Source organism: Eleutherodactylus coqui, chromosome 6, assembly GCF_035609145.1.
Source record: "Eleutherodactylus coqui strain aEleCoq1 chromosome 6, aEleCoq1.hap1, whole genome shotgun sequence".
Classification (NCBI taxonomy): Eukaryota; Metazoa; Chordata; class Amphibia; order Anura; family Eleutherodactylidae; genus Eleutherodactylus; species Eleutherodactylus coqui.
In genome coordinates, this window is record NC_089842.1 from 36,479,632 (window position 1) to 36,507,360 (window position 27,729).

General features: G+C 47.6%; 1 protein-coding gene across 2 annotated transcripts in view; it reads right to left on the minus strand.

The window, feature by feature from the left end:
* Nucleotides 1-547: 547 nt before the first annotated feature.
* Nucleotides 548-27,729, minus strand: part of PIK3CD (phosphatidylinositol-4,5-bisphosphate 3-kinase catalytic subunit delta) — a 49,248-nt gene continuing 22,066 nt past the window's right edge. For both annotated transcript variants that reach the window (XM_066606593.1, XM_066606594.1), the window contains exons 2-23: nucleotides 24,995-25,164; nucleotides 24,629-24,857; nucleotides 24,291-24,514; nucleotides 23,435-23,614; nucleotides 17,850-17,990; nucleotides 17,676-17,765; nucleotides 15,997-16,215; nucleotides 14,135-14,231; nucleotides 13,022-13,152; nucleotides 12,887-12,937; nucleotides 10,433-10,600; nucleotides 10,199-10,320; nucleotides 7,415-7,558; nucleotides 6,981-7,080; nucleotides 5,916-6,094; nucleotides 5,724-5,833; nucleotides 5,556-5,634; nucleotides 3,805-3,972; nucleotides 3,554-3,677; nucleotides 3,301-3,446; nucleotides 2,975-3,107; nucleotides 548-1,457 (exon numbers count right to left, since the gene is read on the minus strand). In XM_066606593.1, coding sequence (XP_066462690.1) covers nucleotides 1,320-1,457; nucleotides 2,975-3,107; nucleotides 3,301-3,446; nucleotides 3,554-3,677; nucleotides 3,805-3,972; nucleotides 5,556-5,634; nucleotides 5,724-5,833; nucleotides 5,916-6,094; nucleotides 6,981-7,080; nucleotides 7,415-7,558; nucleotides 10,199-10,320; nucleotides 10,433-10,600; nucleotides 12,887-12,937; nucleotides 13,022-13,152; nucleotides 14,135-14,231; nucleotides 15,997-16,215; nucleotides 17,676-17,765; nucleotides 17,850-17,990; nucleotides 23,435-23,614; nucleotides 24,291-24,514; nucleotides 24,629-24,857; nucleotides 24,995-25,135 — 3,114 coding nt within the window. In that variant the 5' untranslated portion in view covers nucleotides 25,136-25,164 and the 3' untranslated portion in view covers nucleotides 548-1,319. The remainder of the gene's footprint in view (nucleotides 1,458-2,974; nucleotides 3,108-3,300; nucleotides 3,447-3,553; nucleotides 3,678-3,804; nucleotides 3,973-5,555; nucleotides 5,635-5,723; nucleotides 5,834-5,915; nucleotides 6,095-6,980; nucleotides 7,081-7,414; nucleotides 7,559-10,198; nucleotides 10,321-10,432; nucleotides 10,601-12,886; nucleotides 12,938-13,021; nucleotides 13,153-14,134; nucleotides 14,232-15,996; nucleotides 16,216-17,675; nucleotides 17,766-17,849; nucleotides 17,991-23,434; nucleotides 23,615-24,290; nucleotides 24,515-24,628; nucleotides 24,858-24,994; nucleotides 25,165-27,729) is intronic.

The following is a 27,729-nucleotide window of genomic DNA, read 5'->3' on the forward strand; positions in this document are numbered from 1 at the left end:
CCTATTTTTCCCATACCTGCTCCCCTCACCCCATTGCAATTTACAGAGAACACATCCAAAGTGTGACAGGCAGTCACTTCCATGTAGTGCTGCCTCCGGTCTGATACTTACTAGGAGTCAGCTAGAGCCAGTACCATCTCTACCTGCTGGGAGGACACTGCTATTACTTTCTATAGTCACCTAAATAAACTACAGACCATAATTATACATTCAGGAGTACGAGCTGTGATCTCCTACATTATAACTGTGTGACAGGCGTGTCTGTCCTCCTCCAAAGAGCTTGTGTGGTAGAGTCCGTGTAATATCACACAGGAATTATGCGGATTAAACCACTAACTCCTTGAGAGAACATAAAGCCACGTCATTCTCCGGGGGTCAGAATGCGATCACATGACCCCTGAGGAGGACTGCAGGAAGTTTCAAAAATAGAAAAGAATACAAAAAGTGAACATTGGGATATTTCTGATCGAGCCGTTGCGGCTAGAATAGGACACCAACTCATCCCAGTTCCACTATGACCAAGCAGGCTGACACTGGAGAACGGCTCTCTTTTCAAACACGTACAATGTACACATTTATTAACATAATTACAAGGGAAGGTGTTTATTGCAACAGATGCTTCCATAAGAGTTTCTTCTGGTCGGGGCCATTTAAAAAGCTTGCTGAGAACTACAAGTAGTCTATATGACAACATGACATCAGTGCAAGAACTGTCATTTATGGGCCAGAAGTCCCTGTAGACGAGTGTTCTGCAATATGTAAGCTCTCCAGCGGTTGGAACTACAACTCCCAGCATGCATCGATGGCCAAGAACTGGGGAGTTGTAGCTTCACAACAGCTGGAGAACCACAGGTTGCGGACCACCGCAGTAGAGCAACCCCAGTGCAACAAGCTTGAGAAGAGTCCTGGTACAAACCGATCCACACAGCTCCGGGTTTAGCGTTGGGCGGAGATCAGGCCACCGGCTGTCTTTTGTCAGTGACTAACACAAGACAAAAGGAATCCGACTAGCCTCATGCTAAGGAAGCAGTGTGCTGATGGCTGTAGAGATGGACCAACATGCCAAGGCAGCTCGATCCTGTGGAGGGCACAGTCTTCCCTGGAGTATTCGGCATTGGCAAGGCTGAACCCACACAATAACGCCAGAAACCTGGTGGTGTCCAACCAGCAACATAATGGAGGTTGCCGTGATAAATCCCAAAGTTTGTAGCTGTTGAGAGCAACGTATGAAGAGATCGTGGAGTCTATTATGGAGGGGTGCTCTTGTGCCTTAAAATCCAAGTATTGTATCAAAACCCAATGAATCTAGTCCCTCTCCATCACTGCCGGTTGTCTTTGGATACAGTGTGAGCAAACCAATTCACTTTGGTCTTCCAGCTTTCCCGCAGCGCCTCGTTAAACTTCACCTGGAACTGCTTCAGTGCGTCTTCATCGCTCTTCCCTAGTGCTAAAGAGTCCTGTCCCAAAAGAAAGTAATATCTTATTAGTAGTGTTATATAGCAACCTGCTAACTTGCACCAAACTCTATTAACCCCTTGAGTGGCACGCCCGGAAATTTTCCGGGACGAGCTCCACTGCTCATAGCAACATAGCCTGGAAGATTTCTGGGCTATGTATCACTATGGGAGCTGCAGAGCACAATGCCACAAGCTGTGACAGTGTGCTCTGCCTGCACAGACCCACACAGAGCAGTGCAAGGGCTTTGAACAACAGAAGCAGAAGATATTGCCGATATGCCCGCAATCTCCTGCACTGGTTTGTTTACAGGTTGCCATAGAGACCATCGGCTTGTCAGAAGCAAGCCGATGGTCTCTGTGGCAGGGAGAGCTGGTTGTTAGCTGTCAGAGGACAGCTAGGTACCAGCTCTTACAGCAGAGATCAGAGAAAACCTCCGTTCTCTGCTGTGTTAACCCTTTACATGCTGCAGTCTATGTGACTGCAGCATGTAAAGGGCTGTCACCATCGGACCCCCGAATGTGATCAGGGGTCCTGATGGGTCCCTGTGGAAGTCCCCTAAAGGGACAAAAAAAAAAAAATAAAAATTATAGAAAAAATAATAAAAACACTTGTCTCCCTTTACTTTGTAAAAAAAATCAAAAATACAATCACACATGTGGTATCCGTGCGTCATAATGACCCAGAGAAGTTAATACATTATTTAACCCCTTAATGACATGGCCCCTTTTTTTCCTTTTTTCCCCCCATTTTTTTTCCTCCCCCCTGTTTAAAAAAATCACAACTTGTCCCGCAAAAAACAAGCCCTCATGTGGCCATGTCAATGGAAAAATGAAAAAGTTATGGCTCTTGAGACGCAACTGCAAAATTAGTTGAAATTCAATGATTAGACCATTTTAAAAAACCTGCCCTGGTGGGCACGACAGGGTGGTAGGAAACCCGCCACTCAAGGGGTTAAGGGGAATGTGGCATCAGAAGATTACCTAGTGCTTAAAGGAAACCTGTCACCAGGCTCATACTGTCCGAACCACAAGGAACACGAACCCGGACAGCTCTCTGCCTATCGACCAGTAGGGAAAGTTGCCACTCCAGGTGGGCAGAGACCAGCGTGGCATCACTCCGGCCCCGTGACTCGGAGCGCCATTTGGAATGAAACTTGCATTAAGAAAATCCTAATGTCTTTCCATTTTCAATCCGGGCACTAAGCCTAGTAATGGGCAGAGACTTCCTGTCCATTGTGTCTATGGCTCATGAAGCTGCTGTACAGCAAAGGGGAGGATACATTGACGGCTAACAAAACACAATTTAGAAAGCTGTCATTTTCTGATGACCTCTTCCCTTGTTTTCCTTCATGCCCCACCTATATGTAACCTGCAGTATAAAATATGGAGGTTTTACACTCATTAGGGCTTGCAGAGCTATGCAAAGTTATGTACATCTATCTCAGCCCTAGGAGCAGCGGTCGGACCACGGCCACCCTCCTCCGTTGTATGTGGTTACTGAAGATAAAGATGTTCACCTTGAGATACTGAATATCTTTAGAGCAGGTAAGTTCAGGCAGGCCCGCCGCTTTCATCAGTGCAAACAGGTTAAGGAAGAGGGCACCGTGGCATCGGAGGATGGTGTAAGCTTTTTCACAGTAATCCCGGAACCTGCAAGATCGGATTATGAAGATTTACGGACCGACTTAGGATAGGGAAGGGGAAATCGGTAAACAGAATCAAATCCGCGGGGCGGGGGCGCAGAGGCAATTGTCTTGCTTGCTTCATCATCATCCTCCTCCTCCTGCAGCAGCTGTAACATTGTAGTCATCACATGGACTATAGAATATTAGAACATTCTCACCTCTCGAACTTCTCACTGTTGTTGGTTTTTCCTTGTTGGATGACGTGCACAAAGTCGTACGTAAGGATAAAAGGAACACGTTCTCGGTTAAAGCCAAATTTGGTTTTGAAGTTGCCAAGGAAGTGACCGAAATCGATGTGGAACAGCTGGAAAAAAATAAAAAAATCCACATATTATAATATATGAATTGCCACAAACGCCATTGTAATAAAGCACACAATACGGCTGGACAGGTGTAGTACGGATCACATACCTGCCCGGTTTCCCGTATCATGATATTGTCACTATGACGGTCCCCAATGCCCAGAACATACGTTGCTACACAGTAGCCAGCACAGGACAGAGTGAACTCTTCAATCGCTCGCTCCAGAGCGTCCCTATCATATGAGAGATTGGGAAGATCAGAAATTCGCACTTTTCATACGTTACCAGTAGGTGGCAGTGTGAATGGCAACTACTGCTCTTCCATGTGGCAGTGCGGTCACACGAGTCTCTGGCACTCACCCGGGATTCTTGCTCTTTAACCAATTTAGCAGGGCGTCCTTATTAAATGCGGCGGTTGCTGCCATGTTACTTTTGTTACGCTGGATGTTGGCAATAGTGTCTGAATGCATGACGACTTCAATAAGACCCGTCTTGTCTCCAGTCGATAGGCAGCCATAAGGGGTGACCCTGTACAGTGAAGGCAACCATACATTACTAATCCTTTATCATTCCACAGGACTGCAATGTAGTACCCAACACTGTCCACTAGGAGGTGCTGATGAGCACCCGACAACTTTACCAATTCATATGGAATCAAATATAAGTGCGCGACCGCTCCATTCATTTCTAATGGGACAGCGGAGATAGCCGAGCGGCAAGTACTCTGGTATGTCTGTCAGTCCCATTGAAGTGAATGGAGTGCTGAAGGCACATGCCGAGCTAGCGCTCCATTCAATGTCACTGCGGGTGAGAACAGGGGGACAAAAGACCCTCGTTCTCAGAATTTATATACAATAGATCAGACAGCGCCAACGGATACTAAACCGACTCCAAACGTGCTTTATCTCCTATCCCCCGTAAAGGAGGAGAGCTGCAAAGACAATAAAGGGGAACTCTCACCAGGAGAGTGAACCCCCAATAAAAACAGACAGCAGGGTTTCAGTAAAAAAGCTATGCGCTCGCGAAGATAGCAAACAAGTCAAGCGGAGTGTATATAATTTCCGTCCTGTAAGGGACGGAAAAAGAAAATTAAATAGAATAGAAAGGCACTTACTCGAAAGGAGGGGGGTGTATAAAACAAGAAGCCCCCTCCTCTAAGTGCTGACTCCTCTGGGTCCTCTTAGTCACCGATGGAATTAGCAGGAAGCAAGTTGGTTTCTTCGGTTTTATTTGTATTTATAGGTCTCTGAATAGCGCTTTCGTTTTGTGTATGGCTCCATTTTCTGGGTGGGGTTGTGCAGTTCTAGAGGGAGGAGACAGTTTCTGCTCCTGGCCCAACCCGCCTTCTTCCCCTGCAGAAAGGGACACCGTATATCGGCTGGCGTGAAAACCCGACCGATATACAGAGGTGTGAATAAGCCCTTACTGTGTAAACTGAAACCTCAGTGCTGTGGCCACCAAATCTTGCTGCAGGTCTTTTGCAGTCACTCACGGGTTTTTGTCCACCTGCCTCCTTAGAAATCTGGCGGCAACAAATGATGGCTTCCTCTTTGGCTTCACTACCTGAATGTTCCTCTAACTTTCAACTTGTGAGCAGCTGCCAATTGTACCTCTAGGAACGTTCAGTGCCTTTTTGTACCCTTTTCCCTGGTTTGGACCACTCTTGATTGCATGTTAGAAATATGGCCAAGTCAAAAGTAACCATCAACACAGGCCTAGCCAGTCCTCATACTTGATGTTTTATCTTAAGCACACCCGATGCCACTGGTGAAGCCCTTGATTAGTTACATCAGATGTGTTTGAGACAACTGGTTAGTAAATATATGTCCTTATGAGCGATTCTATTCAGGTGGTTGACTCGTTCTGAGACTGCAGTAGTAACAATGGCATTTTGTGTGGAACTTGGAAAAATCACTTGTTATATTAGTTGTGATCAGCTATGTAAATGGTTCTTGCTCGATTGGTTTTTGGCAAACAGCTGGAAGTTTGTAAATGTGGCAAATAAACCTAATTTACAATGGAGGTTGAACAATTTGACTGCACCTGTCCACAAGGAATAGTACCAGTGCAACAGCTGATGCAGCACAGCCACCAAGATTGCCTGTACCTACCTGAGGTCCAGCCCTTCCTTCTTCCACAGAACATCCATCAGTTTAATCATCTGCAGGGTCAGCATGTCCTGCCGCAGATCTGTGGAAATCAACATTTGTTCTGTAGAAGCTCCTACCCATAATGACATCCTTCCTCTAAAGAGGCTTCATCCAGGACACCAATCTTACCATCTCCGTTCTTAAAGATGATGCCAACCCGACTGCCGCCCAGCATGTCATTGTTGTACACAATCCAAAGGGGTTTCATCTTGGATTCCATGAAAGTGCAGAGCTCCACACTGCAAGAGGACGGACAGAGGGGTCAGATGGTTTTTACCCATCCCACCCCCCCCATTGGTGTTCTGTCTACAGTGTACTCACCATACATCTGTGAGGATGAGATTGGGATCCAGTGGAGAGTAGATGTGGGATAGTGGCTCCAGATACGTGTCCTGCCTCATACACATGTGCATGGCTTCTTTGGCCTGAGCCTTACTGGTCTTTTGGACGCTGGACCTCACAAAGTCATTGAGTCCTTTAAGTTTGGACAAAGCTTCTCCCTGCAGAAAGGAAGGGGAGGGGGAATACTTAAGGTGCAATCATCAGGAAGCAAGATGGCAGCCTCCTTACTCCACCTTCCCTGATGCCACCGCTCCTAAAAAACTATTGTCTGCTATGACCCCTGGAGGTGCTCTGCAGAATTACAATGGTTTCTGCAGTCTTTGTGCATAGGATTTATATTGACATTTGCCGAATTGATTATATAAAAGGGATTCAAAAAGAATGGTGCAGAAGGTCGGACTCACAGGACCGTGTAGGTATAGCGTATTCTGCGTACAGAATACGCTGTACCAATCCTCCCATAGGCGGCCATGTTGCCGCTTACAAAAACTGCATGAAAAACACGATCAAGAAAAACCGCAGCACGTTCCATCTTGCCGCGCATTACGCACGCACGCCAAGATAGTGTATGATGATTGGCAGTGCGCAGCAAGTACGCAACGTCTTTGAGTGCCGCCAGTGTATCCGGCGGGAGGCACGTCGCCAATTACAGCCATCTGAGCCCTGCCTACATGAAGTGAACTACAGCCAGGATGACATGAACATATAGGAGAACTCTTCCAGTTTTTAACGCACCTTCCAGATGTTCAATGTGGGCGTCGTTGGCATCATTAGACGACCTAAAACAAAGCGCCTCTGCTGCAGTAGAATTGATAGCAGTGGATAGGCCAGGATGCTTCTAGGAAGAACTGGACTACCGACTTGACATCTACTGTGTCACCAACGGCGCGCACATCACCAAGGTGCATTAAAAACCTGAGGAGTTCTTCTATCTTTCCAGGTCATTCTGGATGATGTAGGTCACTTCATGTGTGAAGAAACCAGCGCCATTCTTTTTGACTCCCCTGTACTGTGGCAGTAATGCAGCTATAAACCTCCCACTACCTGTTTCATAAGGACCTTCATGTGATAGATGCTCCCCCTGCAGTATGCTTCAAGGATGAGGCCAAACCTCAAGGCCACCGCCGGGACGTGCATCTCAGATCTGCAAAGAAAAGCAGCAAAGAATCACCAAATGATGACATAATAGAACATTTATGAAGGTTCATTGCGTGAACGTCCGAACATTTAATGTACACATTTTATATAGCGCATGCATATTCTACAGGACTGTACATCGCTTCATATCGGGGTCTGTCCCCATACGGGCGCACTTTGCGTTTTCCTATTAGCATGTTTTGGACGGTGGAAGAAAAGACATGCAAACACGAGAAGAACATAGAAACGCCATGCAGATGTTGTCCTTGGATGGGTAACATCGGCCCAGTAGTCAGAGGGTCCCGCCATCAATAAGGATGTGTTTAGAACCAATTACTTGCCTAAGGTGCCAGAATAGGAAGTGTCCGATCTTTCGGTGAATCAGCGCCCTGTCCAGGAGGAACATCATCAGCTCGCAGTCCAGGTAAGACTCGTATTTAAGAACCTGCACCAGCTGAAGGAGATACTGACAAAGCTCCTCGTTCCTGCGGAAAGGGAAGGAAATTGCAGTAAATGGTGATATTAGTCATCCCAAGAGGTGAAGCTCCTCATCCTGTCCTGGACTAACCTCAGATTGTAGTAAGCCTTGTGTGATTTTGGTGGCAAAGTGTGACTAATGGTCCTATTACATAGGCTGATCGGCCCAAGCAGTCCTCCGAAAGCTTGTACACCAGACAGTCAGACCGTGTAAAAGAGCCCAATGATCAGCTGACGTACGAGCAAACACTTATTTGTCGGCTGATCAGCTTGCTCCCTTCCCCCCCACAGAATCTTCAGACCCCCATCCCACCCCGTTCATTTAGCCAGCGCGCATCCCACAATATTACATCCATGTCACCTTGGGCCAAAAGAGCCATTTGCAAAGCAGCTATCCAATACTACGTCGGGTGAACATGAGGGGACAGAATTGGGTAACCCAAGCAGAATTTAGAATGCAATCACACAGACCCTTAAAAAGCACTAATCCAGTAGCGTAGACCCTTCTTATCAGGTTAGCAGCGGTCCAGTAAGCGCTGGCTTTCAACGTTGGCCATATAACCCAGATTTTGATAGACCCCCTTTTCCATCATGAAGGTCTGTTTAAGTTCTTCCACAGAGGGTGTCCAATGCCTCGCTATAGTCTTCTGGGCTTCATCTAATACTCTAGAGATATCCAGCTTCTGAAGTTGGTCAGTTGGTAAATCAGCAACTAACCCCAATACACCCAATAACGGAACACCAAGAACCTGTATCCCATAGACATCTCTATCAAGGTCATATACACCCTACCAGAATGCACAGGTGCAAAGCATATGAATAAGATATGCCGTGGGCCCCAGAAATCCATGACGTGCATCCTCTCCACGCATCCCAATTTCAGCCAACCGATAGGGGGCTCTATAAATCCTATGCAATAAGAATAGTTGCAAGCGCCATACTAAGACAAGCCCGGTGTGGCCGCCAACGTCTGTCGCCCATTCATCTTTAATTCTTGTAAAAAGTATACATTTTGTAAAATATTGCTATCAGTTTACGGGATGTTTCAGCATTAAGAATACAATCTACCACCTCCAGTGAAGAGATGTCCAAGTTAATGGGTCATGCCCGACTCTGCAAAGGCAGGCGCAATTGTAGGTAGCGATAAAAGGAAACATTGGGCAACGCAAATCCCCCTGTAGCTGTTGAAAGTAGCACATAGTCTTCCCATATAATATATTGTAGACCTTTACGCTGCCACAACTCAAAGTCGTCTTGCATAAACAATTCCCCCATGCATGGATCATCCAGAATAGGCCTATAACTTGTGTAGCTCGTAGTCTCAAAGAGTTCTCGAAATTTCCAACACACTTTATGGATTAGTAGCATTGCTGAAGCTCCTGTCTGTCGAAGCCTAAATCAATGGACCTCCATTGAGTCCAATAGTGGTTGCCCTCCCAACCATACTATTCTGCGCCACCACCTGATCTGGAGCCACGGGTAACAAAGCTGATTTGGACCAATTGGACCTGAATATTTTCCAAGGTCATCTAGAATAGTTCATGTTCCTGAAATGCAACACAACCTCGTCCACAAACAAGAGCTCCTCAGCATATAAAGCGCGACCTTTTCCTCACGATCTCCATATTGGAAACCCATCACCTCCGAAATAAGAAAGCAAAAAAACAAAACACACAATGAACAGCTACATCTTAGGCCGCCTGCACACAGGTGGGTCAGACCCCGCATGAGAGATCTTACCCGGTACCCAGTAGGCGACCCCAGTGTACCTTTCCGGCGTCTTCTCTCCTCTGCTGCGGATGCGCCGACCGGCATACATGCGCAGTAGAGAGGATGTCGCACTGTCGCTATGGCGATGACGCTGCTCCCGCAACCATTCTGCAATGATGATTGCAGAATGGCCGCGGGACGGGCAGCTTGTATTGATTTCAATAGAAGCCGTCCCTGCGTAGCCAACACAAAATCACTGCATGTCGCGATTTCTTCCCCGTGAGCGGAACATCGCGATCAATTTCCGCTCGTGGGCAGGAAATTAAGTATTGTCATAGCATGCTATGGGCTGGATTTGCAGCAAAATGCGGAGATGGATGCCCGTTCCGGATTTCGCAATGCTTCCTCCATAGACACTTGATGCCTGTCCCTCCTCCTCCTGGCAACTGCAATACTGCGCTGACCACTCTGATGGACCAGGGGAGCCGTGGGCAAACTGCTCCAATCTAGCAGCCACCGCCTGCTGCAGAGTCAGCTGCCCAGAGAGTGGCGCCATAATTGATCGCAGAGCTGCCCGGGCCTTCACTCTGCTACGGCCCTAACGTGTAAGTCACATCTAAGAAATGTGCGTGTTAGAATGCAGCAAAACTAATTATGTGAGTGAGCCCTAAATAGTAAGACATGCAGCCAATCAACCAGGTTATCGATTTTGCTCCCATAGAGCAGACATGCTCATCGTCAGTCAGAAGTCATTTGCCCAAGCAGATTATCTGCCCACGTAAGAGGGCCACAACCTAGGACCCCCAGAGTAAACTCAGCCAACTGCCCCAACAGGGAGTTGTCCACCTGCCACTGCCGGTGAAGACGGGGCTGTGGGAGTCAAGACCCCACCAATCCCACCTGCCTAGAGTCTGAGCCACGTCTCCTCCCGTACTCACGTTAGTTTCTTCAGGCAGCTCATAGTGAATGACCCCACATGTCTATCGGGGAAGTTGAAGTCTAATAACTCCAGGGCTGTGAGGACGGGAAGCTCGGGCCACGTCTGCAGCAGATACACCATCTAGGAGAGACGGGAGGAGAAATTAGTTATACGTGATCCCTCTATAGACTTATACTAGTTACCCATTATATGGCTATACCATGTAGGACAAGTCCCCCCCAGCGGTCTGTACCTGCGCCACGTCCTCATGCTTGTTCCACTTGGTGGTGAGCAGTAGTTTTGGCAGGGCCTCCGGGTGGCGCTCCTTTATTTCGTGCCGCAGCTTCCACACCAGCTCCTTCTCGTGCTCGTACAGCTCCGCTTGGCCTTTCCGCTCCACTATCTCCAGGAGCTGCTGTCGCTGCAGAAGACAAGACACCTGCTGTTCGTCATCCCTTAACAGTGTCCCAGATCTCAGACAGCGGCCACGTGGGACCCGGTCACATGGACTGCGGAGACACGACACATGGTCCGTCCCGCTAGAACGCCGATTATTAACAACCCACAATAACAGGCAAATTAAAGGAAATTACAGCGCCCTGCACGAACGGTCATCACATGTTCCCAGGGGGGCAATTAAGCAATTCAGGGTCAATGCGGCTTTAGGTTTTCATTTTTAAGAGGACATTCAATGTTTTATACCTATTGGCCATTGCTAGTATCTTAACCCCTTCATGACGCCCCCCCCCCTTTTTTTTTTTTATCTCCCCCCTTTAAATAAAAAAATGATAACTCCTTTATTTATCCATCGCCGTCGCTGTATGAGGGCTTGTTGTTTTTTGCGGGACGAGTTGTATTTTTCAATGGTGCTATTTAATGTACTGAAAAACTTTAAAAAAATTCTATGGGGAGTAAAATAAAAAAATAAAAAACGACATTTCTCCATCTTTCGGTGCGTCTTGTTTCTACGGCGCACAAACTGCAACAAGAACGACATAACTTTATTCTATGGGTCGGTACGATTACTATGATACCAAACTTGTATAGTTTTTTTTTGCTGTACTACTTGTATTTTTTTTTCAAAGACATTTAATTTTTTTAAGTTATTTTCTGCCGCCATCTTCTGCGCACAATCTCTTATTTTTCTGTCGACGTAGTTGTGCAGGGGCTCAATTTTTGCGCGATGTCCTGTATTTTACCTTATTATCAATTGAGAATACGTACGACTTTTTGATCGCTTTTTATTGCGTTTTTTCTGGGAGACAGGGTGACTGAAAAAAGGCATTTCTGGCGTCCTTTATTTTATTTTTTGGACGATGCGGGGTAAATAATGCACTTCTTCGATAGATCGGACTTTTACGGACGGGCGATACCGAAGATGTATTTTTCTTTCATGATTTAGATTTTTTAATTCTAGATATGGCAAAAAGGGAGTGACAAACTTTTATTACTGTTTTTTTTTTTTTTACAATTTTTTTTAAACTTTACTTTAAAGTCCCCTTGGGGGGACTACAACCAGCGATGCTTTGATCGCTCCTGCAGAATGAAGTAATGCCATAGTATTAAGTCATACTGCGATTTGACAGGCAGCCCATCAAGCCACCCCATGGGGATGGCTTGATAGGCAGTCTCCGAGGGCAGCCCTGGGACCTTTCAGAAGGCCCCCAGATGCCATGACAACTGCACGGCTCCCCCAATCTCACCGCGGGGGGCTGTACGGGTCCCCCGAACATTGTTCAGAGGATTTAAATGCTGTCAGAATTGACAGCGGCATTTAAAGGGTTAATAGCGGCAATCGGCTGCGCAGCCGATTGCAGCTATTGCCCACGGGTGTCAGCTGTAATAAGCGGGGCGACCTCTCTTCATACATACCCTGACGCTCCAGGATGCAAATGTATGTCCTGGGGCGAGAAGGGGGTCGAAGGGAACCCATCAGCTCGAACATGCTGTCCAAACTGCAGCGTGATGTTATAGAGCTGGAGCAGCGGAGAAGACTGATATATGGTTTTATGGGGAAAGATTCAGTGTAACTTGTGTTTTAGTTATTTATATTCCTACACATTTGGAGCTCAACAGTCCGGTGGGCGGAGCTATCAGTGTATGTACAGTCAGTCACAGACAGCCGTCAACCACTGATAGCTCCGCCCACCGGACTGTTGAGCTCAGAATCTGCATAGATAAAAATTAAAAAAAAAGTTTTTTAGAATCTTTCCGCATAAGGGAAAAGTTTCCTGTGACGGACTTAGTAGGCGAACTGAATATATGAAGAAGCACAAGAGTCTTCATGAATTCAGCACATCCCCCACACCTTTGTGTGCCTTGAAAGAAATGTATGCCTGGTCCGACCAGGCCTATTCAGGCCAGTTCCTGGTGTAAATTATACATAAATCTGTCAGTCCAGGGTGGCCATAACCCCCTACTGACAAGACCCACCCACTTTCCAAAAAGAGTTATGGGTCCGGCACAGAAGACTGAAAAGTTGCAAACTTTTTGCAACTGGCAGCCATGGTAGCAGTTTCCCATCTCATCTATGAAAAGCACGAATGGGAATCTCTCTTTAAGGGCGCGTTTACAGTTAGCAGATTGGGTGCGGCATTCCCATAGCGGTACCAGCGCCCGACCATAGTGTTTGATACTGGGAACTTTGCCAAGAAGCGAATGGCATTTAGTAGCTTTACATGGCACACCTGCCCAGGTGTGGCATTACCTCATCAGGGGTGGCGTTAGACACTTCTCCGAGCCGGCCCAGCTCAAGTATCTAAAAAGGAGAAAAAAAACAATTAGGCATCAGGATACATAATGAGCGATAATGCTGAATCTTAAGAGTCTACTCCCTACTTACTTTCTCAATAGAGGGGTAGTACACGGGGTAATCGGACACATTCACAAAGCAGATGCTAAGGGTAGCGGCACTTTCTGTATTCGGGTTACAATGCACAGTTCCCATTGGGTTTAACATTTCTCCCTTTTCATCTACGGTAGAAAGCACAAGCATATAGTAAGACATTGGCGGAGCGGGGAGGAGATCTGAGCACAAATAGTAGAATATCTGCCCCTGGCGAGGTAATGACAAAGAAGAATTGGGGTCCACAGTAGAAGGAGCAGTCAGGTTCAGGGGGATTGGTTTCAGGTCCATTATAGATTAGCAATAGTGGCCAAAAAGGCATGATGACCCATCGTGTCTGCACACTACATGTACAGCTCATTCACTTCTGCAATACTTCATTCCGCCTGTGGTGGCGCTGCAGTTTCATTAGTTAGAGAAATGCAGTAAATTGGCTTCTGCATCATTTTTTTTTGCCTTCCTCTGGATCAACAGGAAGGGGGGGGGGGGGGGGAGGAGTAGCTAAACTGGATGGACATTTATCATTTTTCACCCCTGCATACTATGATAGCACTTGTGTACATCACAGTGATATCATAGATCACCTCTGGCACCAGTTATCTAAGAGAAAAAAAAAATAAAAAAAATTACCATTTTCCTTTCACCATTGGGTTGGATCAGATCTATGAGGACAACCCAAAGGGGTGCTTCCATCGTGGCAAAACATGGCCACAATAGGCACACCACTCTGTACGAGGAGGCTGGAAACAACAGAGTGTGGCTGGGCTACGCCATATCCGTACCTCCCATAGAAGTTAATGGGAGTTACGCAAACAATATAATAAGCCGTTTGCTTAACTCCCATTGACTTATATGGGAGTTAAAAAAATACCATAGCGAAGTCCAATTGGCGGTTTCTGTAGTGTCAACCACCCGCAGCCACCTCATACAGCTTGGCTGGGGCCAGTGGCACCTGACCTATATGGCATATCTTGTGGATGCGCCATAAAAGCCCAAGATGGGAATACTCTTTTAAAGCCTACTTCCCGCATTCCATAGCTATGGAGGGTAACTACAGATCCATCATGTGGAAACAGACGATCAGATATCTACACTGCTGAGGGAGATTACCTGGAAATGACGACCACATACACAGAGAGTATTCTCCACATTTCAGCATATCTTTGTAATCAAACAGCATGGTGTTCACCCACGCTATGGGGTAGTCCTGCATGCAAGGGAGAAAATGAGAATATTACATTTACCCCCAATCTGATTTTCTAGAACTCATGACCATAACAATGAGAGGGGGCTCCACCCTACAGCGGGCGTGGAAAGGGAGAGCAAATAAAAAAAGGGAACTCCCGCCTTCAGCGTCTCCAGAGGGGAACTCCAGAATTCCCTAAAACCAACTACAAGCCAGAGAAAAGGGAATAGACTGATGTTGTCACGGGTTATGGAAAAGTCACATTACCAGGAAGTGTAATTATTTTTCCCCTTCACCCATGACAGTACCAGGGAGATTGACCACAGAAAAAAGAAACCTTAGTAAGAGTTAAATTTCGGAAAGAGGAAGGTGGTGGCGCTGCGGGCCTGCTCCAAGGAAGGTGGCGATGCCGCGGGCCTGCTCCGAGGAAGGCGGCGGCAAGGCCAACCCTTGGTGTTTTAAAGGAAAGCAGAAGGTGAAGATGACGTAGTAGCTCTAAGGAACACTAAGTAGTGTTAAGGAAATTCAAGATACAGAGGCCTTAAAAAAAACCACAACCACAATGCCTACCATACTCTAGTGTAAACCTGGCCATGACTATTTACCCCCTATTAAAACTTTAGCAAGGGAGAAGGCAGCCCTTAAAAAAACCCTCTTCAGTTAGAATTTTCTCTCAAGTTTCCTGACGTTCAGAAGACTGGAAACCTGGAAAGTGGAACAGGGCCCTGGGACAAAAAGGCTCAGGACTTTTGGATCACCTGGGGCTCCGTCACTGGCAAGCCCAGAGCCGCGAGGCCGGCGGGCCAAGGCACAGCCCAGAGCCGCGAGGCCGGCGGGCCAAGGCACAGCCCAGAGCCGCGAGGCCGGCGGGCCAAGGCACAGCCCAGAGCCGCGAGGCCGGCGGGCCAAGGCACAGCCCAGAGCCGCGAGGCCGGCGGGCCAAGGCACAGCCCAGAGCCGCGAGGCCGGCGGGCCAAGGCACAGCCCAGAGCCGCGAGGCCGGCGGGCCAAGGCACAGCCCAGAGCCGCGAGGCCGGCGGGCCAAGGCACAGCCCAGAGCCGCGAGGCCGGCGGGCCAAGGCACAGCCCAGAGCCGCGAGGCCGGCGGGCCAAGGCACAGCCCAGAGCCGCGAGGCCGGCGGGCCAAGGCACAGCCCAGAGCCGCGAGGCCGGCGGGCCAAGGCAAAGCCCAGAGCCGCGAGGCCGGCGGGCCAAGGCAAAGCCCAGAGCCGCGAGGCCGGCGGGCCAAGGCAAAGCCCAGAGCCGCGAGGCCGGCGGGCCAAGGCAAAGCCCAGAGCCGCGAGGCCGGCGGGCCAAGGCAAAGCCCAGAGCCGCGAGGCCGGCGGGCCAAGGCAAAGCCCAGAGCCGCGAGGCCGGCGGGCCAAGGCAAAGCCCAGAGCCGCGAGGCCGGCGGGCCAAGGCAAAGCCCAGAGCCGCGAGGCCGGCGGGCCAAGGCAAAGCCCAGAGCCGCGAGGCCGGCGGGCCAAGGCAAAGCCCAGAGCCGCGAGGCCGGCGGGCCAAGGCAAAGCCCAGAGCCGCGAGGCCGGCGGGCCAAGGCAAAGCCCAGAGCCGCGAGGCCGGCGGGCCGACTCAGACATTGCTTGAGGACACTCAATTCCTAGAGGTAATCTTCATGGTTGGACAGGAACCACACTGATAGAGAAGGTTTCTTGATTTCCTGTCCAGCTGTGGAGCAGAGCCTTATCATTGGTACTGCCATGGGTGATGGGAAAACAATATAAAGCTTTTGAAGCCAGGACACCTGGAGCAGTAATACAACTCTCACCGTCTTCTTTGACTTTTTTTTGGTGGACTTGGCTTTTTTGGACTTGTCGACTGCATAAAGAGCGAGGCTGAGTCGGGTCATACGAGGAAGGTCACAAGTGTTAATATCAAAGTCTAGCAACTGAAACCATTGTGGATCTGATGAGGCGTTGACTTCACTACTCGCCACCGTCTTACACAGGAGCTCACTACCGTGGTAGAGGCCGCAATGGACCAGCAGCTGCAATAAAAACACAAAAGCACCTCAGAGCCATAGTGTGACAAGATCATATAATAGGCGATTACAGGGGACTATCATTCAACGTAGAGACGTAACACAACTGGGCAAGAATCGTTTGCTTGCCAGAATCACTTGTTTTTAGCTCGGCCCGTGGAAACAGGCGGTCGTTCATCTATGCTTAGGGCCTCCAAGTATTTGTAGACAAAGTTATAGACATGATCTGCACAAAAACGTTTAGCAATGTATAAAGTTACTTCTGTACTGATCCCGAGTGCCCTTTTACACGCGACGACCTGTCAGACAGATTCCCGACAGGTCGTTCCAGCAATAATCCTTCCTGTGATTTTACACGGGAACGATCATCAGTAAATGGAGGCGCAGCGGCCGGGGATTATTCCAGCCCACGCGCCCCATTCACAGTGAACAGGCAGTGGTTCCTACGAGAACCACTGCCTGTTTACACGGGCCGATCAACCGTTCAGTATTCTGTATGCAAAAACTGAATGATGAACAAGAAGCGAACAAATTCTCGTTTGTCATTCAGTCGGGGCGTGCCTTTACAATATACGATAATCATCCAGTGGAAATCTGAATGACTTATCAACCCGTGTAAGATCACCCCAAGTCAGAGCTAACATTCTAGCCTAGAGCTCAATTGGCAATTCTGGCAACAGCTAGATATGTTTAGAAACAGTCAGCAATCTTGTCAGCAGACAATACCCAACAAGTACGCCGAGTTGCTAAAATGCTTGAGGGTGCTTGTAACCTTTATACACAGTTGAACGTCACTACTCATGCTTCAGGAGTCTTCAGAAAGACATCCTTGCTTTAGTTGGCCCATTTCAGTTATAAACCTCTATACAGGATTGTGAATTTGGGGACTGGGTGGGGCTAATAGACCGTGCATGCTGTGGATCAGGAACACTGTTCGCATTAAATTGAACGATTCTTCTCACTTCTGCAGCAATTGACCACTGTCTGCTTGTTCAGTGTCCGATGTAGGAAAAACTGAGAATGCTATGACATTTCAGCTCTGAATCCAGCAGAATAGCGAGTACAGCTCTGGAGTATAATACAGGATGTAACTCAGGATCAGTACAGGATAAGTAATGTATGTACACAGTGACTCCACCAGCAGAATAGTGAGTGCAGCTCTGGAGTATAATACAGGATGGAACTCAGGATCAGTACAGGATAAGTAATGTATGTACACAGTGACTCCACCAGCAGAATAGTGAGTGCAGCTCTGGCGTATAATACAGTATGTAACTCAGGATCAGTACAGGATAAGTAATGTATGTACACAGTGACTCCACCAGCAGAATAGTGAGTGCAGCTCTGGAGTAGAATATAGGATGTAACTCAGGATCAGTACAGGATAGGGGGGGGGGGGGGGGGATTGTCTTTCTGACAAGGTGTATTGTACATAAACCTACTGTGTACATATTAAGGCTTCTCACCTTTAATCCATCATCTGCGTTCACATTATATCCATACAGAAGCTGAAAACAGAACGGCCTTTCCAGTTTCCATAGTGAACAATGATGTGGCTGGGAGAGAAGATGAAGGCGTATAATTAGACATCATGTGTCACCTCATCATCATACAGCCGGCCCTCCTCACTGACGTCTTACCTTCTTTGTTGGTAGCGGTGGCGGTTTGTGTCGTATTTTGGAGCTAACGATTGCGTCTCCCTGCTGGTCTGGTAACGTGGAGGCGATGGTGACGAGGGTGAGGTGAGCCGTGCAGCTGAACCGGAGACAGTGGTTGATGTGCTGGAAACAAGACAGGCAACAATGTAACCCCGGCCGTCAGCTAAAGGACGCTCAGCCTGCTGCAGAGAGTAAAGCCATCTATACTGTTACATTGCAGGGGTAGCTTTGGCTTTAACTGCACTCATTTCTATAATCTACACACACCTGTATATAGTGATCAAGCAGAACATTAGAATCACTGATAAGTGAAGTGAATAAAACTGATCATTTGGTGGGTGGGGATATACACTCTTCAGCAAAAATCAATAAATAAATCCTGCCTCTAGAAGTTGTTATTTTGCTGAAAAACCTCGTCCTGCAGTTCTATCTCTGGCAGATATACAAATGATGAGAGTTGTGGTGATTAGATGAACAGTCTTGTCACCGGAGGCTCTAAAAGTGGTTCCCCCCCTTGGCCTATAAAAGGTTCTCGGAGGCTCCTTGTGTGCAGTGACCTCTTCTTCCTCTTGTTGAGCTTGTTGGCCACTAGACGCCTCTACGACGGAGAAACGAGCTCTCACCCCGTTACCAGAGACTGAGGGGGGCGCATTATTGGGATGGGAGAAGCGGGATGGGCGTATCGATGTATTGTCCCCCACCGGCCGTTCTGTGCAGACTGTTAGGAGGTGTTGGGACCAGTGAAGGCATATAACAAGGGGACCAGACTCAGGATGCCATCGACAGACCACCAGTAGAGAGGATCGTCTGATCGTCCGACAGGTATGAGCAGCTCCAACCGTTTTGTTATCCGCTAACCAGAGAGAGATGGTGCCATTGTTACACCCCTGGGTCTGTTAGAACAGTTTTCAGGTGCTTGGCTGAAGGACATTTGGTCCCGCAGCACCCATTACATGTACTGCCTTCGACAACCACCGTCACCTCCATCTGCAGTGGTGTCATGAACTGCTATGGAGTAGAACCAGGTTGTCTTCTGGGACCAATCCAGTGCATCCAAGCTAGAGGCAGTACAACAGGGTACTAGAGCCTCCATGCCCGCCCGTATTACATCTTGTATCCAAGCTAGAGGCGGTACAACAGGGTACTAGAGCCTCCATGCCCACCTGTATCACATCTTGTATCCAAGTTAGTGGCGGTACAACAGGGTACTAGAGCCTCCTTGCCTCCCCATATCACATCTTGTATCCAAGCTAGAGGCGGTACAACAGGGTACTAGAGCCTCCATGCCTGCCTGTATCACATCTTGTATCCAAGCTAGTGGCAGTACAACAGGGTACTAGAGCCTCCATGCCCACCCGTATCACAACTTGTATCCAAGCTAGTGGCGGTACAAGGTACTAGAGCTTCCATGCTCTACCCGTATCACATCTTGTATCCAAGCTAAGGGCGGTACAACAGGGTACTAGAGCCTCCATGCCTGCCGGTATCACATCTTGTATCCAAGCTAGAGGCGGTACCACAGGGTACTAGAGCCTCCATGCCCACCCATATCACAACTTGTATCCAAGCCAGTGGCGGTACAACAAGGTACTAGAGCCTCCATGCCTGCCAGTATCACATCTTGTATCCAAGCTAGAGGCGGTACAACAGGGTACTAGAGCCTCCATGCCTGCCTCTATCACATCTTGTATCCAAGCTAGAGGCGGTACAACAGGGTACTAGAGCCTCCATGTCTGCCTGTATCACATCTTGTATCCAAGCTAGAGGCAGTACAACAGGGTACTAGAGCCTCCATGCCTGCCAGTATCACATCTTGTATCCAAGCTAGTGGCAGTACAACAGGGTACTAGAGCCTCCATGCCCACCCGTATCACAACTTGTATCCAAGCTAGTGGCGGTACAAGGTACTAGAGCTTCCATGCTCTACCCGTATCACATCTTGTATCCAAGCTAAGGGCGGTACAACAGGGTACTAGAGCCTCCATGCCTGCCGGTATCACATCTTGTATCCAAGCTAGAGGCGGTACCACAGGGTACTAGAGCCTCCATGCCTGCCTGTATCACATCTTGTATCCAAGCTAGAGGCAGTACAACAGGGTACTAGAGCCTCCATGCCCACCCGTATCACAACTTGTATCCAAGCTAGTGGCGGTACAAGGTACTAGAGCTTCCATGCTCTACCCGTATCACATCTTGTATCCAAGCTAAGGGCGGTACAACAGGGTACTAGAGCCTCCATGCCTGCCTGTATCACATCTTGTATCCAAGCTAGTGGCAGTACAACAGGGTACTAGAGCCTCCATGCCCACCCGTATCACAACTTGTATCCAAGCTAGTGGCGGTACAAGGTACTAGAGCTTCCATACTCTACCCGTATCACATCTTGTATCCAAGCTAAGGGCGGTACAACAGGGTACTAGAGCCTCCATGCCTGCCTGTATCACATCTTGTATCCAAGCTAGAGGCGGTACAACAGGGTACTAGAGCCTCCATGCCTGCCTGTATCACATCTTGTATCCAAGCTAGAGGCAGTACAACAGGGTACTAGAGCCTCCATGCCTGCCTGTATCACATCTTGTATCCAAGCTAGTGGCGGTACAACAGGGTACTAGAGCCTCCCTTCAAGGGGTCAGTTTTCCGCAATAAATTATTCTTTTGCTCCGATACAGTAATCACTTATTTATAGAACACAAAAAGTTTCCTTCAATACCGATGCTTAATTTTTTTGCCAATGAATGTATTAGATAGGAAGTAATCAGTCCGCTCTTGTAGTGGATGTGGTAAGGGTCGGAGTGACCGACAAGAGACTAATTGTGATGTCTAGACGACTGTTAGAACATCTCCGAGACGGCAGGTCTTCTGTGGAGTTCTCGGTATGTAGTGGTTCATATCCACAAGTGGTCCAAGGAAGCTGTCAGATCACAGGACACGATCGCTTGGTACACAGGGGGGCGCTATTTTTCCATCCACACGCTATATTAGGGCTTGCTTTGCATTTTTTTAATAGCAATATTTAAATGTACTATAAAACATAAGGAAAAGCTTTTAGAAACGTTTTGTGGAGTGGAATTGGGGGGAAAAAAAGCATTAATTTTGGAGGCTTTTTTAAAGCGTTCATTGTGTTGCAGAAATCACACAGTAATTGGACTCTGTGGGCCATAATTAGCATAATACCAAATCTACAGTATATAGTATTTGTTCGGTTTTATTACAAAAGAAAAAAAAGGGCAAACGTTAACCCTTTGCAGTTCAATTTATGGATTCAGGGTTTTTTTTACTAGGGGGCTCTCTCTTTCTGCCACTATGCAATGGCGCCATCTGCTGGCTAGAGCCAGTACTGCGGTATGTGTCATGCTGGAGAGGCCCCCGACAGAGCGGCCAGTAATCTACAGTAAGAATACCCTGCCGGACGTCTTCCGACATCAGAGGAAAAAGCGCCCATTCATTTGAATGTGTAATCACACACACACACACACACATATATATATATATATATATAAATATATATATATATATATATATATATATATATATATATATATATATATATATATACACACACATATACATACATACATACACACACACGGGACAAAAATAGGACATGTTGCAATTTATTTATTTTTACTCAGAATATTAGTTTGATTCTCGTCTGAAAATAGTACATGTCAATGTGTGATGACCGAAACAACGGACAGCACCCAGACCCATGTTGTACTGAAGAACCTCAGGCAACTTTTTAAGCGTCCATGTGCCCTTAATTGAAATCTGCAGCAAGTCAGTGATATGTGAATGCACCATAGGAAAAAAAAGAAGAAAAAAAAGCCGTTCTTGTAGGCTGGACTATTACCAACACGGCAATACCAATTAATGCTTGTTGTTGGGAAGGGGATGTTTAGTTTATACTTTTTAGGGCTTATTCAGATGCCCGTATATCGGCCGGGTATTCACGCCGACCGATATACAGCGTATTTCTCTGCAGGGGGAGGAGGCTGGAAGAGCCGGGAGCAGTGCTCTGACATCCCACCCCCTCTGCCTCCTCTCCGCCCCTCTGCACTATTTGCAATGAGAGGAGGCGGGACAGGGCTGGGCTAAGTTCTGGGAATTAGCTCCGCCCCCATCCCGCCTCGCCTTATTGCTAATAGTGCAGAGGGGCGGAGAGGAGGCAGAGAGGGGGCAGGAGCTCAGAGCTTGTTGGCAACTAGACGCCTAGGCCACTAGGCATGAATACGCGGCTGATATACAGTCATCTGAATAAGCCCTTAGATGACAAGTATAAAAAAATGTTTGTTTTATTTTATAAACGTTCCCACTTCAAATTTCTGCTTGCTGTCGATGAATTGAAACATTACTGTTTATACCGGAAGTACCGCAGGATGGATGTCTTCCACTGACTTCAATGGAAGCCGTCCCTGCGTATCCCGTTCTAAAATAGAGCATGCAGTGTAGTGTTCGCAAAAGAAATCCGCTTGTGTGCGTGGAGAGAGGAATCTCCACACACATCTATGGGCAAATTGAGCAGTGGATTGCCTGCGCCTTTGACAAGCGCGAGATCCGCAATTCAATTTGCCCAGTGTGCATGAGGCCAAAGTCAATTAGAAAGTTGCTGAATTGCAGAAAGGTTTTATGTAATTTAATTATCTAAAGGCCCATTTAGACCATGATTAGCGCTCAAAAGCTAATCGCTGCATGTAAATGTGTCCATCTTTCAGTTTTTTGTGGAACAATGGATTTCAGTTCGGCTTGAAATCCATTGTTCAGCAGAACAGCTGATAAGGACTGCAGGCTGTGCTCTGCCCGAGGATTGCTGAGAACAGCTGATTACATTGTCTCAGCTGTAATCAGCTTGGCAGAACAGCGGGCGGTCCTCTGAATAAATTCAGCTCTCGGGAGCTCACATGCTACTAATTGGTACTAATGAGCATTAGTACCAATTAGTAGATTATGTAAAATGATTGCTCAAAAACCATCTTTTGAGCGATCATCTTTGTGTCTAAATGCGCCTTAAGGCTGGCTTTAAAAAACAGGCCAACTATTGGCTAAAAGGGGAAAAAAATAAATAAATAAAAATCACTCAAATGGGCGATTCTCAGCAATAGTTGCCCTGTGTGAACATGCTCCGTAGTCGCTAGTCTCTTCATTTCAGCTCAGTGAAACGAAGCAACTAGTGAGCAACTTCTTGCTCAGTGATAACATTCATCTAGGAATGACTGCCTGCTAAGAGTGAATAGAAGTGGGCAGCCGATTGAATGACTATCCCTCCTGTATGAAAGTCGCCCCGTGTAGAGCCACTCTAAGAACCCTTTATCATTGCCTACATTCCCCATTATCTCTTACCTGTTCCTACAGTTGCTGGCATGTCTTACAAGGAGAAGAAGGTAATGAGTGACACAATCCGACACATACCATTTTTAAGTCCCTCTGATTGCTACGATGGTCGCATCTAAAGTTTGAGTAGAACTGAAAACTCCATTATGGGAAAGAGCGAGGAGACTAAATGGCAACAACGTGTCCTGTAACTAAAGGGCCGGCCTTAATCCACTGGTATTCATGGTATATGGACTTACTGTGAACTGGCACAGCGGGTAGTTTCCATAGATGTATTCCAGAACGCCATTGACCTGCAGGATATAATCGTCTGGGCGCCCCGGGCACTGCTGACCAGACACATTGGACTTTTTTCTTAGAGCCATGCGGATAAGGGAGAGTGGAAAATCTCGAGGAGACACCTGTAGTGTGAAGCTCTCCTGAAAAGTACAATGTATACAATTAATGCGGCCCTGACAGCATATCACAAGTAATGGTCATGCTTCAGGGACCCACCTAATCCCCCCAATACCACCAACACAGGCTGTGTAAGCAACACATTCACAATAGAAGCACCTCATACCTGCCCGCATCCTTATTCCTTTGGGTTTCAAATCGGTTGGCCCACAATGAATACTTAGAACCCATTTACAGGACAGGTGATAAGTATATGATCACTGCGAGCCCCCATCAGTGGAAACAGGTCATCAATAGTTGGGTTTGCTGCTCAGAATCCCTGCCTATCAGCTGACAGAAGTAACAGTGGTGCTCAGGTGAGCGTTGCCGTCACTTCAGTGCATACCAGGCATAGCGCCGTATATTATATAGTGGTTGTGCCTGGTAATGCAGCTTCATCCTATTCACTTGAATGGGACTGAACTGCTCTCAAGTCATGTGACTAGTGAACATGACGTCATAGGCCTGAGAAGAGGTTTCAGCGCTAACCCGAGCATCAGGACCTCTTCAAATCAGCTTAGTGGCGGGGTCCCAATTGGCAGACCCCACAGATATGTCCCGAAAAACCACTTTAACTCCAGTCAACCCACCAATAAGCAATATAATTTGATATTTTGCACTCGTGGACCCGACACCGCCCACTGTCGCAGCGCTTCTTACCTCGCTACCTTCAAACTTGACGTTGATCATGAGGGTCTTGTTGCTTTGGGAAGTCTTTGTAAATGCTTTGGAGAAATGCTCCAGCCGGAGAGGAAAGTTGGACTCCATCCAGCTGTCCCAATTCATGTGCTGCCGCTGCAGGGCGCTCTCCTCACAGTGCTGGCGCATCTTGCTGCGGAAATCGTTAACTTCTGGGTCATTTAGAGAGTCGAATTCATGAAGACCTGGGGTAGGAGAATTAAAGTGAGCATAAGATGCAGCAGTACCAGATAGGACTCACAAATAAGAGGGACCGTTGTACTCAAAATCTCCACCAGCATTTACGGTCTTGCTCTTACCTTTGCCAATCAGCAAGCTTATTTGGGAATTTAGTAACTTCTCGGCCCGATCGCCCTCCCTGGCTACGAGCCTCAGAACTGGCAGGAAGGGTTGGATGTCACATAGGCGCCTCTGCTCATCCTCCAGCTCCTGCTGCTCAGCTGTCTGATTGATGCAGGTAAAGACGTAGGACGTTGGGGAACCAAGGGTGTGAAAAAGCGGTTCTTGTTGTGCCCGCTGCCATAGTATCTAAGACCACAAGATTAGAGGGTCAAATAACGTAGCACAAAATGCATAGAGATCCTAACATGATTTTATGTCCATTTAGAAAGGCAGTAGTAGGCGACGCTGTACAGATGGGCATGGATGACAGTAGTAGTTCTTACCTTCTTGATATTTCCTAGGCTGGCACTGCATGGCACCGAAAAGTTGAGGTAAATGCCAGATGGTAGAAGGAAATCCACTGAAATGCTCTGCTTCTCCTCTTTGGCCCAGAAGTCTACTGGGCAGTAAACTCCAGGCGGCATCCTGCCCTGTGGCTACCGCCCCACCGGCCCTGCAGAAAGAAAAGTCCTCCATTAGCCTCATTGATACATTGGACACATTTAATATAGACTGACCCAGAGAAGCCATCTCACCAAATAATCACTGGGCAGATTTAGGGCATGTTCATATGGGGTGGGGTGGATTTGTCACAGATTTTCTGTCTGGACCCATCTTTCTGTCTGTCCTATCTTTGGGCATCATCAATATTTGCGTGGCTAGGGTACGCCATTCAGGACCTCAGACAATCAGCTGACTGGGTGCCCGATGTCAGCATCGCAACGCACAGGGCTACGGAGCTGAGGTTGATGCTTTGACCCCTGTGTAGTGGCCGATAATGAGAATTGAAACTGCAATTACCAGCAAAGTCAATGGGAGCTACACCTGCAGTTACAGCCACTACACTGGGGGTGGAAAACCAGCTTACGCTCCGTACGCCTGTGAGTTGCCGCGCTGACAGGGGGCGTTCGATCAGCTTGGATTCTAAGCGGCAGACCTCAACATTCAACTATTGATGACCTATACTAAGGCTAGGTCATCAATAGTATTTTCCTGGAAAACCCCTTTAAGAAAAAACCAAAAAAAAAAAAAACAAACACCTGCCTAATATTGTAAAGGTCCCTGTTGTCCCAACAAAACAGCTCACACCCGAGAGTCATTTGCTGCACAACTTCTTTGAAGGTGCCCTGTGATATCTGACACCAACACATTAGCAGCGGATCCTTTAAAGCTACCTTTATATGGGCCAATGGTCGCCCAAATTACTTACACGAGTGATTATGTGAGACTGTCGGCCCATGTGCACGACCCCCCATCCTGACAGAGAAGTTGATCAAACGTCACTAAATGTTCCGTTACAGAATGATTTCTGAGCGTCTTCTCGCTCACTGTAAACAAGAGTTTCTCGATCTTTGAGCGACTGCCTGTTTGCGATAAATGGACTATTTGTAGCAGGTTCAGGCACTAGCATGGAGCCTCAGGTGTAGTAGCCGCAGGTCTGGAGAGTAGTCGGTAGGAAGCACAAGGTCATCAGACGGTAGTCAAGGTTTGCAGTACAAATGGAGAAGGCAGATAGTGTAGTCAGAAGGGAAGCCAGAAGTCAGCAACAAGAAGTCTCAGTTTGCAGTACAGATGGATGAGGCGGGTAGCGTAGTCGGAAGGGCAGCCAGAAATCAGCATCTGTAGGTCTTGTAGAAATAGCGGAGGAACAGGCAAGTGGAGCTTGATCAAACGGTGCTGTGGAGCAGAGTAATCACGCAAGGAGTGAAGAGTGATCAGGGCCAGGTTTATATAGCAAGCCTAATCAAAGACAGAGATGTGGTCAGGAGCAGGAGACAGGAACCAGATAACAGGGATCATGGAACAAGGCTGAGAGTCATGCAGGGGAATTGTTCAAAATGCTTGACAGCTCAATAGGAAAGGGCTACTGCCCAGCGTGCAGGAGGTTGCAGGTTCGAATCCTAATACTATTGCTCCTGCGTGAAAAGGATAGCAGCGATAAGCACCCAACAGCGTCCCCATCAACTTAATGCCCAACAGTTGTACCGTGTAAAGGTACCTCAAGTCCGGGAAGTTACGTGGTGTGGCCTCTGTGCATTGGACTTGTTTTTTTCAACACAGGATGCTTGATTGAATTGATATCTGGGGAATGTAGGGGCCAAGTCATCACCTTGAACTCTTTACCAAAAGTGCTCAGAAATGGATGAAGAACATGACAGCATGGCAGGCTGCACTAGCCAGCTGAAAGAGGGCACTGGCATGAAGGACTACCATTGCAACGATGGGGGAAGGTGGAGTACACTTCTCTACAATGTATAAGTAGGTGGCACGTGTTGAAGCAACATTCACAAGAATACCAGGACCCAAGTTTACCCAGAGTATCACATTGCCTCTGCCGGCTTGTCTTCTTCCCATAATGCATGCCGATGAGACCTTTTCCCTAGATAAGCACCCGGCCATCCATATATAGACGAGGGAGAACTACAAAAGTTTAGTGACTTCCCAGATGGTTCCTTTTTGTGTTACTGTTGGAGAGCAACAGTAGTTTTAGTTTTTGGACTTTTACCTGTCCCATCTTAGCCTTTTAATTGCCAACCGCGCCCCCCCTATCCACGACTGGAAAAAAAATCACAATAGCTAAGAAGCCGATCCAAAATGGTTGCCAGCAAGTAAGTGGTATGTTGACGTCAGTGGAAGCCTCAGCTGTTACTGGGAGTCGGAAATCCGATGAGTTCCTGAAAATCTGTATGATTTCGTGAGACCTCGGGGAGAGAAGCAGCATGTGGTTCGTATCCTCTTATCTGCTACTACGTAAAACTCCTGCAGCGGCTGAAAGGGAAGCGCCGTGCACACGGGTGACTCACTCATGTTTGCGGTAGACATTACACACGGGATTCTCCATATCTTTAGATATAGAAAATGACAGCAAATTCCACATCTGGAAGCCATAAGTGTCGGAGTACACTATACGAGGCCAGCTGTGAGTCACCGGCCACATGCGCTTCAGTTAATACAATGGAGGTTACAGGCCTTCACACATCAGCTTCCATCTGACAAACAGTAGATTACTCAATTTACA